The 13,034-nt window shown below is 45.7% G+C and overlaps 1 protein-coding gene across 2 annotated transcripts in view; it reads right to left on the minus strand.

The window, feature by feature from the left end:
* The window catches only part of arglu1b (arginine and glutamate rich 1b), a 66,687-nt gene extending 63,111 nt beyond the window's left edge, over positions 1-3,576 (minus strand). Inside the window, exon 1 of one of the 2 annotated variants that reach the window (XR_010018671.1) lies at positions 3,064-3,576. Coding sequence is in view for 1 of the 2 variants with exons in the window: in XM_063053743.1 (XP_062909813.1) it covers positions 3,064-3,368 (305 nt within the window). In the remaining variant the exon portion in view is untranslated. The remainder of the gene's footprint in view (positions 1-3,063) is intronic. The other variant, XM_063053743.1, reaches the window with a different exon arrangement.
* Between the last annotated feature and the right edge of the window lie 9,458 nt (positions 3,577-13,034).

The following is a 13,034-nucleotide window of genomic DNA, read 5'->3' on the forward strand; positions in this document are numbered from 1 at the left end:
AAGACCAGTTCACTCGAGAAAGTTTAAAAATCTGTGTGAAAACCTGGACAAAGAGCACACCAATCTCCTGCTACATACAGAAATCCAGTGGCTTAGCAGAAGAAGTGTTCTCAACAGGGTGTTTGAGCTGAAAGGTGAATAGCAGGAGTACTTTCAAGAAAATAGTAGGCCAGATTCTGCTGAGTGCTTTGAAGATGAAGAATGGCTGCAGAAACTAGCCTACTTAGCAGAAATTTTTCATCAAATGAATCAGTTGAACAAGGCCCTGAAGAAAATGTTTTGACTTCAAGTGATAAGACTCTTGGATTAAATGGAAACTGAATCTTTGAAAAAATCATGTTGCAAAAGGAAATCTTGAAGTGCTTCCACAGCTGTTTGGGATTGAGAGTGAGGAAGGATATCAGTCTCGATTCTTATTGAAAACCACCTAGAAGAATTGCAGAACAAAATTGAACAATATCTTCCCCCCTTTCAACACAAATGTATGACTGGGTGAGGGACTCTTTCGTTGAATTTTCTGCTCAGCCTGACAACCTGACTTTGAGAGAAGAGGAAAAGCTTCCTGAGCTGCAGCCTGATCGTGCACTCAAGATGAGATTTATTGACCTGCTCTGGACAAGTTCTAGATTTCTGTGAAAGAAGAGTATCCTGCTTTTCATAGGAAAGCAATGAACGTTCTTCAGCAGTTTTCAACTTCTAACACATGTGAGCAAGCTTTTTGCTGTTTAACAAGCATCAAGAGCAAGGATAGAAATAGTCTCATTTTAGTTGAAGGTGAAATCCGTGTGCGCTTATCTTAAGTTTGACCCAGAATTGAGTATTCGTGCAGTATTTGCAAAGGTTTCACATTTTAGACCTATATTTGAGCCTGATCATGTTCATTTTCAAATCCTTGCATAAAACTGTATCCTAGGCTATATTTTTATTCATATTACTTTGGCTTATGTTTTTTAGTAACTTTATTATTCAGCACTGTCAATAAATTTTCATGTTGTAAATAGCATTAAAATCAATTTACAAACTTTATTTAAATCTACCTAGCCCATCTTTAGAAAAAACAAACCCCTTTTTGGCTTTAGCCAGTTATTTAACAGAAATTTATTATGTTTGCCTTATGAGTTTTTAAAATTTATGAAAGCGAAAGATTAATTTCAAGAAAGGCAAGCTAAGCTTAACTACCTGTTTTTTCTTCAAGAAAGACTGGCTAAAAATTCATTCTCTACTCAAAAGAGCATTGACAATTATTTTTGGATTATTATATCGACAACTTTCTAATCACGCCAACAAACTGTGAGCTGTAGATATTTTTTTAATGCAGGGGTTCCCTGAGATCTGAAAATTATTTCAAGGGTTCCTCCGGGGCAAAAGGGTTGAGAAAGGCTGATCTAGGCTAACACTTCTCTTGCTTGGTTGCAATGAAGTTCCCAGATAACGTGTTTTTTTTTCTTTTCACAGATTTCCATCTTGCTGGACTTTCATTTTCTTTTGAAAGAGGAAGGAAACACAGTAGAATTCACTGGGAAGGTGGCAGCTTCTCTTAGATTCTGTAACATTCTGTAAAAGGAGACTGATGGGTCAAAAAAGTACTCTACATTGTATGACAAATTCCACTGAATATAATAAATACATAAAACTTTTGGTACAAAAGTAGGAATATAATGCAATTTCAGGTTGCTTATTATAGCAAGGTTACCAGTGACAGAGTGAAGTGCAGACTTACTCAGCATTAGGAAATGAGATAATTCAAATATAACAGATGGCTGAAATATAACTGAAGCTGATTTTATTAGAATACAGGAGATTGCAGAGTAACTTGTGTTGATACTTAAATGCCCTTTTTCAGAATAGAAGGACTTCACTTTACAACAGAAATGAGGAAGAACTTCTTTAACCAGAGGGTGGTGGATCTGTGGAATTCTTTGGTACAGATAGCGTTGAGGCCAAGTCACAGAACATATTTAAAGCAGAGGTTGATAAGCTCTCGATTAGTAAGGGTGTCAAAGGTTATGGGAAAAGGCCAGAGACTGGTGATCAGCCATGATTGAATGGCGGAGCAGATACACTGGGCCAAATAGCCTGATTCTGCTATGCTTTATAGTTTAAACAGGAGACAGATTGACAGCAGCTCCACATACTCTTGCAAAGTAATCCATTTGGTCCACAGTGAATACCCTGCCAACTTATTATTAGGGATGATCTGCTTCCTCAATTTCAGACTATATTATTCCTCATATTTGATTCCCTTAAACTATATCTCTGTTTTGAACATACTAAATGCTAATGTTATTCAGGCAAAGAAAACTTCTACATTCACACTTCAAATTAAAAGATAATTTTTCTGCTCATCAAGGGTCAGAGTCAATTATTCTGACATTTGCCTGGGGTGACAATCAGTCATCGTTTCTCTATCAAATACCAATACTGACACTCGTTTTGGTATTAACTACTCGCAATACCCAAGAAGCCATTTTCGTAATGATCACATAGACTGGACAGCAGAGAAGCAGACTGCAATTCAAAAAAAGATCTGCCTAAGATATTAGAAAGGATTTCAATAACACGACAGTTGGATTCAATGGATGCCATAAAATTTGTGGTTTTCGAGTGCTCGAAACGTATTGTGTTAACCTGGTTTCTATTCCTTTATACGTATTTTAGTTGGCACTATTAATCGGCCATTCTGCAAGAATAAAAATTAGAAAAATAAGCTGTACACAGTACCGTCAATTGTTTTTCGTGGTCATATTAACTCACAAATATGACCTTCAGCCAAAACCTGGTGAAGCCTCTAATCTGATTTTCGCTCATTAAGGGGAACAGCCCTCAAACTACCATTTTACAAGGGCCACCTGAGCCAAAGGTTCAACGCGTTCTCTATCCACGCACGGTGACATCTCAGCACTGCTCTGAACCACCCCCGAATGGAATCCTCACAAGTCCCTCCCTTCAGGCCCCACATCATTCAGTACTCAATGCCGAGGCCTAGATGATAGGCCGTGGGAGTTGAGGGGGGCGGATTAGTTGGAGTCTGTGTCTCGACGCCCTCCCGCCCCGTGCACTCACATCTTACGCTGCCTCTCCAGCTCGGCCTTTTTCTCCTCCTCCTCGCGCTTCTGCTTCTCGTCCAGGCTGCTGCGTTTGCTCAGGTTGCGGCCGAAGATGTCGATGCGCTCGGGAGTGTTGCGGCAGCGGGAGCGGGAGCGCGACTCGCGGTTGGTCGCGTGCCGCCGGCTCTTCTTCTCCCGGGACTTGGAGCGCTTTCGCGGCCTCTCCTTGTCCCGCGAGTGCGAGCGCGTCCGCCGCTTGCCGTGCTTGCTGCTCTTGGCGTGTTTGGAGCGCGACGAGCTGCGGCTTCGAGACCTCCCCATGGCCGCCGCCGCGGCCTGAACTCACTCCCGGGCTACGCTATGGAGAAGGGAAGCAACCGTGTACTGGACGGCTTCACCTCGTCTACCGACAGGCGACCACCCGCCCTCTCCTGGAACTCCTCCGGCAGTTTCACACTTACTCTCCCCCGAAGACCCGGAGACGCTGCAGAAACACACACAAAATGGCGGCTGCTGTAAATATGGAGAATCACCGGCTCCTGCGCCACAATGCACCGCGCTCCCTCCCACTGCAGGTTCCGGAGATTGCCGATATCTTCCGGAGATTGCCGATTGCTTGCGGAGATTACCGATATTTTCCGGAGATTGGCGAGTGACGCCAATGCGTAGCCAAGCGAGAGAAGGGTAGCAAAATTGCAATGAGGATCCTGCGTAGTGCTGTTTGTACCGTCTATTTCCCTGTGCTATTCTAATATCCCGCAATCCCCGGCATTTTGAAAAAGTTAGAAAGCCCCATATAGAATGAAGACAGCGATCAAACCTGAAGGGTGCAAACTTTCAAATGTTCATAAAATGAGTGACGGCGTTTCTTCTCATCTCAGTCCCAATGGCCTACCCAAAACTCCTCAGCCAGAGGAAATAGCCTCCTTGCTTCCACCTTTTCGAATCCTGCAAAACAAAGTGAACGACACTGAATATATTCAGTAGGGAATATGTGGAATATGAAGCCGTTAATGTTTGATGCCAAAGGCTGGAGTGAATCAAGTTATGCTACAGAGAGGACAGAAATGTACAGATAAAAGGAAGGATTACAGCTTTGCATTTTGCAAATACATTGCTTTTACACTGCATTTATTTCATAGATTGTGCCAGATTCAAATTCACATTTATTGTCAAAAGTAGACATACATAGGGTATAAACGCCATGAGAATTGGCTTTTGCAGCAGCAGCACAGTACGTGACAAACATAAAGTTAACATAAGTACAGTAATACATAACTTACATGTGTACAAATACAAGTAACAAAATAAACATAGTACACTGGTGCAGGATTGAATCAGAACCAGGTTTATTATCACTGATGTGTTGTGAAATTTGTTTTGTACAGTACAGTGTAACGCAGAAAAATACCTTAAATTACAACAATCCTGATTAAATTACAACCAATTTTCTGAATCTATTTCATAGTTCCAGCAACAGTGTCTATTTTATATATGATTTTCATATTTTGTTAGAAACTTGATGTTACAATGAAATCTCATTTTTCAGTACTCTGGTTAATATATACCTAGTACCAAATCTCTCCTCATTTGGCAATCCCACCTTCTCTGGAACCAGTCCAGTCATTGTTTGCTAAAGTAACTGGACTATCCCTTTTTATAAGAGAGAGGTTAACAGAGTACATGATACTTCAGTTGCCCTATATAATTGCAGCAAGGTTAACCTGGATTGAATGAAATAGTTGGTAGCACCTCACGGCATGTTTAAGCATTCTAAAATCCTAAATACTGACAGGGCATTAGAAAAGAGAGAGTGGCAAATTCATTTTTGGAAGCTGTTACGAGAATACACATAAAAATTAAGATGTTTGCTGGCCTGGGCTAGCATCAGTGGCATCAGCAGTTGGTCCGCCACCTGCCCTCAGGGGAAGGAGAGATAAGGAACAATGGAGCAGCGTCTGGAGATGTGTAATGAAGGGATGTGGGAGGGAGAGCTGTCTGGAGCGGCTCCCCCCTTTGAACCCTGAACTGTTTGAAGTGATGGACAGGCGATACCCCAGCAGGGGGATAAAAAGGGACAGGTTCGCTAAGACAGACACACACGCCACCCGAGGTAACGAGACCCTGGAAGCGGTACGCTTCTCACGAGTGGGTGGAAAGGTACGATCAGCGGGAACCCGGTGTGTGTCCGCCCTTGCCTGGGTGCCGGGTTCACTGCAGAGGATCGACCGCATCTGGAGGAGGGGTCACAGTCGGTGACCTCAGGTGACATCACCAAGGACCCGCCCAAATGCTGTTTGTGAGCCATCCCGCTGGTCTGTGAGTGAAGCTGTGCTGAATGATCAGTTGTTCCTATTCTGTCTCTCTTCCCCCACCTTGTCCATCGCCATGGAAACGATTACTGCAAACTGAACTACAAACTGGACTGAACTTTGAGTCATTTTGAAATTGGTCATTTACCCCTAGACAACGATAGAGCTTGATTGATGCTGTTATCTTAATTCTGTGCACATGTGTGGTTATCATTGTTGAATTGTTGCATTTATTATCCTTTCGATTACTGTGTTGCTTGTTTCTTTAATAAAACTTTCTTAGTTCTAGTACTCCAGACTCCAACTGAGTGATCCATTTCTGCTGGTTTGGCAACCCAGTTACGGGGTACGTAACATAAGTGGGGTTCTCGTCCGCGATTTTGAACGCTAAATTTGGGACGGAGTAAATTGATTGGGTTAAAATTCCCGAAAGAAAGAAAAGACAAACAGCAGAAATGGAGGTTGAGGAATTTATAAAGGCGCCGACCTTGGAGGCATTAGAGGATGCCAGGAAATCGGAATTGATAGCTGTGGCCAAACGGGTGAATCTTGCTAGGGTGAAGTCGACAATGAGGAGAGAGGAGATACACAGAGCTATTGTAGAGCACTATGTATCTAAAGGTGTGTTTCCCCAAGGTGAGCTGGGGGAGGTGTCTATTGAAAAACCTGCTGGAGACGCGGTACAGGTACAGCTTGAAAAACTGAGACTCGAGCACGAGTTCCGGGTACGGCAGTTAGAACACGAAGAGAAGCAGTTAGAAAGGCAGGAGAGAGAAGTAGAAAGGCAAGAGAGAGAAAGACAGTTGGAGAGAGAAGAGAGAGAGAGGGACAGGCAGTTGGAGAGACAGGAGAAACAGAGGGAAAGGGATTTGAGCTGGAGAAGTTAAAGATAAGGGCCGAGCAGGGGCTCGTGCCGAACCAAGGTGGAGGGTTCCGGGCGACCCAGGAGGTTAGGCTGGTTCCCCCATTTGACGATACCGATGTGGATCGGTACTTTCTCCACTTCGAAAAGGTGGCTATAAGTCAGGAATGGCCGAGGGATAAGTGGGTTGTTTTACTTCAGAGTGTACTGAAAGGGAAGGCCCAACAAGCTTACTCCGCTTTATCCGCGGAAGATGCCCAGAAGTATGAGGTGGTGAAGGAGGCCATCCTCAGGATTTATGAGTTGGTCCCGGAGGCATACCGGCAGAGGTTCCGGAATGCGAGGAAGCGGTGGGACCGCACGTATTTGGAGTTTGCTCGCGAGATGCAAACATATTGTGAGCGTTGGTGCTCACCAACGGGGTAGAGGGGGATTATGACAGACTGCTGCAGCTGATTCTGATTGAGCAGTTTAAAGGTTGTGTCCCTGAGGGTATGAGACCCTACCTCGATGAGAAAGAGGCAGCCACGTTAGCCGCAACTGCTAAGTTAGCGGATGAGTATGCGTTGACGCATAAAATGAAGGTTGCCCCGAGTAAAGGCTACCAGAAGGGTAGTCAGGACGGCGGGGAGAGTCCGCCCGAAAAGTCAGAAAGTAAGCCGGGGACTAGTGAAAAGGATAAGGTAGACCGGGAGCAGTCTGGTCGGAAGTCTCCTGGGGTCGTCTGTTTTAATTGTGGGAAAGTCGGACACTTTGCGTCCAGGTGCTTTGCCCCAAGGAAGGAGACGGGGAAAGGAAAAGCGGAAATTTTGAATGGCTGTATTGAGCTGTTAAGCGAACCGCTAGGGAAGGACAGGTCTGAAAAAGTCCAGGAAGGGCGCGAGAGGTTTATCTCGGCCGGACTGGTGTCAGTGAAGGAGAGGTTAAAACCAGTTCCAGTGCGGATCTGGAGAGACACGGGAGCGTGTCAGTCATTGATATTGAAGAGTGTATTAGAGTTTAGCTCAGAGACCCAGACTGGGGAGGTAGAGGTCAAAGGTGTTGGGGAAGGGACAGAGTCAGTCCCTTTGCACCAGATACACTTACAGAGCAACCTGGTCTCTGGACTAGTCACGGTCGGGGTGAGGTCCGAATTACCGATGAAAGACGTGGAAGTCTTGCTCGGTAATGACATCGCCGGAGGAATCGTGTTCCCAGTCGTGAGATTGACGGGTCAGCCTGCCAGCATGGAGGCCCCGCCCGCGATGGTGAATTTGGCTGAAACATTCCTGCCAACCTTGTATGAGACAGGGTGTAGTGAGATAAGAGGTAGTGAGGGAGCTGGGACGGACGTAGCAGTAGCCAGGAAAGAATTTGTGCAGACGCAGGAGCGAGACGAGGGGCTGATGGTTTTTGCCGAGACCGCTCTCTCTGACACAGCCTTGACAAGCTATTGTGCGGAGGAGGAAGTGCTAAGGAAGAAAGGGAAATCAAGTACAGTACCCGCAGATGAGGAATGGGGGGTGGTGCAAAAGAGTTATGGGGATGAGGTTTTTAACATGGCCCACGAGGTACCCCCCGGTGGACATCTTGCGGTGCTGGAGGAAACAGTTGGTGGAATCATGAAAGAGATTTACCGGCTGCCCAGGGGGAAAAATGTTATTGATCATGACCGACGCGAACTGAGACGGTCACCGGCTTTTGATATGCTAACAAACCTAGTCGGTGTTAGCGTGGAAATCAATGAAGCTAGGGGCCCCTTGATAAGAGGAAAGAACCATTTTGAAAAGATTAGGATGGGATCGGTCAGATGGGAGAAGGCTATTGTTTTGGCCAGGTCTACTGATAAGGTCTCTCCCTTAATCCCCGAAGGAGTAATTAAACGACTCGCACCCATGTGTTTGATTGTCCCGAGGAAATGCAAAGAACTGGGACGTTGGGTGATTGTGGTTACAATAGGGCAACCAAGCAAACAACACCCATATTTTTTGAGTAATTCAGTGACTAAAGGGCTGATGAACACAGAGGTGTGTATTGGCAATTTAATACGGCTGTCTGAAGCCAGCTTGATAGTGAACCTTGAAAAAAATGAATTCGGCCACACGAAGGACACTTACCTGGGAATTGTGGTGGCACAGGGGCAGCTGGCAGTGATGCAAGCTACAGTGCAGGCTATCGCTGACCTCCCAACCCCGACAGACAAGAGGGCCCTCAGAAGGCTTTTGGAGATGGTGGGGTACTGCAGGAAGTTTTGCAATAACTCTGCGGTCAATACCCGTCCCCCTCCTACTAAGCCCTTGCGAGAGAAAACTGAGTCGGAATGGGACGACCCTTGTTATTGTGGTCCGGGACAAAACCAAATGAGAGGTTACATTGGTCGCAATTCATCAGTGTTTTTGGCCACTATGAAGTTTGCTGAGTTGGAGCCTGGTCTAAGGGATTATTAATAACACGTGTAAAAGGAACAGAAAATGTGATGACTGTCTGTCAAGGTGTTGACAGCTTCAAATTCTCTGTATTAGCTAAAGAACTGTTAAAGATGTATATTGTGTATGTATCAGATAATGTAGTCATGTTTGTAATTTTTACCTCCCGGTAAAAATCCTTAAAGGGGGGAAGTGTTACGAGAATACACATAAAAATTAAGATGTTTGCTGGCCTGGGCTAGCATCAGTGGCATCAGCAGTTGGTCCGCCACCTGCCCTCAGGGGAAGGAGAGATAAGGAACAATGGAGCAGCGTCTGGAGATGTGTAATGAAGGGATGTGGGAGGGAGAGCTGTCTGGAGCGGCTCCCCCCTTTGAACCCTGAACTGTTTGAAGTGATGGACAGGCGATACCCCAGCAGGGGGATAAAAAGGGACAGGTTCGCTAAGACAGACACACACGCCACCCGAGGTAACGAGACCCTGGAAGCGGTACGCTTCTCACGAGTGGGTGGAAAGGTACGATCAGCGGGAACCCGGTGTGTGTCCGCCCTTGCCTGGGTGCCGGGTTCACTGCAGAGGATCGACCGCATCTGGAGGAGGGGTCACAGTCGGTGACCTCAGGTGACATCACCAAGGACCCGCCCAAATGCTGTTTGTGAGCCATCCCGCTGGTCTGTGAGTGAAGCTGTGCTGAATGATCAGTTGTTCCTATTCTGTCTCTCTTCCCCCACCTTGTCCATCGCCATGGAAACGATTACTGCAAAATGAACTACAAACTGGACTGAACTTTGAGTCATTTTGAAATTGGTCATTTACCCCTAGACAACGATAGAGCTTGATTGATGCTGTTATCTTAATTCTGTGCACATGTGTGGTTATCATTGTTGAATTGTTGCATTTATTATCCTTTCGATTACTGTGTTGCTTGTTTCTTTAATAAAACTTTCTTAGTTCTAGTACTCCAGACTCCAACTGAGTGATCCATTTCTGCTGGTTTGGCAACCCAGTTACGGGGTACGTAACAAAGCATACACTCCTTTTTCAATTGCAGCACCTGACTGAAATTTCCCTGGCCTCGTCACTGTAATCCATTCCATGGGTGAAGCACTTCCTGGTGTTAGGGGATCAAAGTTTCCCTTTTATGACCTCACCCTTGTTTCTATAGCCTCAATCTGGGCTGATTTATCACAATTTAATTTAACTATAAATTAGATAAACATGAGGGAGAGAGAACCAGGGATTTGTTGATTGGTCAGATGAAGTGGTGCGGCTGCTGGCTCATGTTCAACCTACCAGGTGGCATGGTGGGGTAGTAGTTAACATGATGCTCTGCAGCCCAGCAATCAATGTTCAATTCCTGCTACACACATAAAAGTTGCTAGTGAACGCAGCAGGCCAGGCAGCCTCTCCAGTCACATCTCTTACCAGCTCTTCTTTCAGTTAGTCCTGACAATGGGTCTCGGCCTGAAACGTCGACTGTACCTCTTCCTAGAGATGCTGCCTGGCCTGCTGCGTTCACCAGCAACTTTGATGTGTGTTGATTGAAATTCCAGTATCAGAAGATTTCCTCGTGTTTGCGTTTTTCAGTTCCTGCTGCTGTCGATAGGGAGTTTGTACATTCTCCCCGTGACTGTGGGTTTACTCCAGGTGCTCTGGTTTCCCTGCACATTCCAAAGACATCTGGGTTAGTAAATTGTGGGCATGCTACGTTGGCATTCCAATTATGGCGACACTTGCATCCTTGGACTGCGTTAGTTGTTGATGCAAACGTCACAGGTTTCTCGCAAAAATGCCATCCCCTTCTTGCAATTCCTCCGTCTCTGCCGCATCTGCTCTCAGGATGAGGCTTTTCATTCCAGGACGAAGGAGATGTCCTCCTTTTTTAAAGAAAGGGGCTTCCCTTCCTCCATCATCAACTCTGCTCTCAAACGCATCTCCCCCATTTCATGCACATCTGCTCTCACTCCATCCTCCCGCCACCCCACTAGGAATAGGGTTCCCCTGGTCCTCACCTACCATCCCACCAGCCTCCGGGTCCAACATATTACTCTCCGTAACTTCCGCCACCTCCAACGGGATCCCACCACTAAGCACATCTTTCCCGACCCCCCCCCCACTTTCCGCAGGGATCGCTCCCTACGTGACTCCCTTGTCCATTTGGCCCCCCCATCCCTCCCCACCGATCTCCCTCCTGGCACTTATCCTTGTAAGTGGAACAAGTGCTACACGTGCCCTTACACTTCCTCCCTCACTACCATTCAAGGCCCCAGACAGTCCTTCCAGGTGAGGCGACACTTCACCTGTGAGTCGGCTGGGGTGACATACTGCGTCAGGTGCTCCCGATGTTTCCTTCTATATACTGGAGAGACCCGACGCAGACTGGGAGATCATTTCGCTGAACACCTACGCTCTGTCGGCCAGAGAAAGCAGGATCTTCCAGTGGCCACACATTTTAATTCCATATCCCATTCCCATTCTGATATGTCTGTCCACGGCCTCCTCTACTGTAAAGATGAAGCCACACTCAGGTTGGAGGAACAACACCTTATATTCCGTCTGGGTAGCCTCCAACCTGATGGCATGAATATTGACTTATAAAACTTATGCTAATGCCCCACCTCCCCCTCGTGCCCAATCCATTATTTATTTATTTATACACACATTCTTTTTCTCCCTCTGTCCCCCTCACTATACCCCATGCCCATCCTCTGTTTTCCCCCCTCCCCCTTTTCTTTCTCCCTAGGCCTCCTGTCCCATGATCCTCTCATATCCATTTTGCCAATTGACTGTCCAGCTCTTGGCTCCATCCCTCCCCCTCCCACTTTCAAATCTCTTACTAGCTCTTCTTTCAGTTAGTCCTGACGAAGGGTCTTGGCCTGAAACGTCGACTGTACCTCTTCCTAGAGATGCTGCCTGGCCTGCTGCGTTCACCAGCAACTTTGATGTGTGTTGCTTGAAATCCAGCATCTGCAGATTTCCTCGTGTCACAGTTCACTGTATGTTTTGGTGTGGATGTGATAAATAAAGCTAATCTTTCTTTCTTCCTTACCTAAAGAAAAAACTGACTTGCAGTTGTGCTGCATTTGAAGTGCACTGTCTGATGTAATACTCTGGGAAATGTGGAAAAACAATTTGGGCATCGAAGAGCTGGTAAAAAACAAGGCAATGGTGATAAGGTTGTTTTAGATTTTTTTTGAGAAATAATTTATGAATGGGCCACTGGCTTGATTTCATGGTGATTTGTAGAATTTAAAGTTCATCCGAGAGATTGCACTTTCCCTTGTTGTCATTCACATAGGAAGTGTTAGCTTATGTTGTGACCATATCTCATTGATATGGAACACAACTACGGCTGTGAAGATCCCTGCTACACCTGATGACTCTGTGATCTCTGTCTCAGAGGCTGATGTTAGGCTGTCTTTCAAGAGAGTGAACCTTCGCAAGGCGAAAGGTCCTGGTAAGGCTTTGAAAACCTGTGCCAACCAACTAGCAAGAGTATTCAAGGACACTTTCAACCTCTCACTGCTACGGACAGAAGTTCCCACTTGCTTCAAAAAGGCAACAATTGTACCAGTGCCTAAGAAGAATAATGTGAGCTGCCTTAATGACTATCGCCCGGTGGCACTCACATCAACAGTGATGAAATGCTTTGAGAGGTTGGTCATGACTAGTCTGAACTCCTGCCTCATTGCAATTTGCCTATCGCCACAATAGGTCAATGGCAGATGCAATCTCAATGGCTCTCCACACAGCCATAGACCACCTGGACACCACAAACACCTATGTCAGGATGCTGTTCATTGACTATAGCTCTGCATTTACCACCATCATTCGCACAATCCTGACTGAGAAGTTGAAGAACTTGGGCCCCTGTACCTCCCTCTGCAACTGGATCCTCGACTTCCTAACCGGAAGACCACAATCTCTGTGGATTGGTAATAACATATCCTGCTTGCTGACGATCAACACTGGTGTACCTCAGGGGTGTGTGCTTAGCCCTCTGCTCTACCCTGTATACAGTATACACATGACTGTGTGGATAGGCATCGCTCAAGTACCATCTGTAAATTTGCTGACGATACAACCATCGTTGGTCGAATCTCAGGTGGTGATGAGAGGGCATACAGTATGTTATTTATTTTTTTCTTCTATATTATGTATTGCATTGAACTGCTGCTGCTAAGTTAACAAATTTCACATCACATGCCAATGATAATAAACCTGATTCTGATTCTGATCCATTGAAATGAAATTTAAACATACAAACCTGTTCCTTAGAGATGAGAGGTCTATCAATTAAGCCACAACTGACACAATGGATTATGTATTTAAAAGGAAATGACTAGAAATTAGTCTATAAGATATAGGAGCAGAATTAGGCCATTTGGCCCATTCAGCCTGCTCTGT

This window comes from Mobula hypostoma, chromosome 7, assembly GCF_963921235.1.
Source record: "Mobula hypostoma chromosome 7, sMobHyp1.1, whole genome shotgun sequence".
Taxonomy (NCBI): Eukaryota; Metazoa; Chordata; class Chondrichthyes; order Myliobatiformes; family Myliobatidae; genus Mobula; species Mobula hypostoma.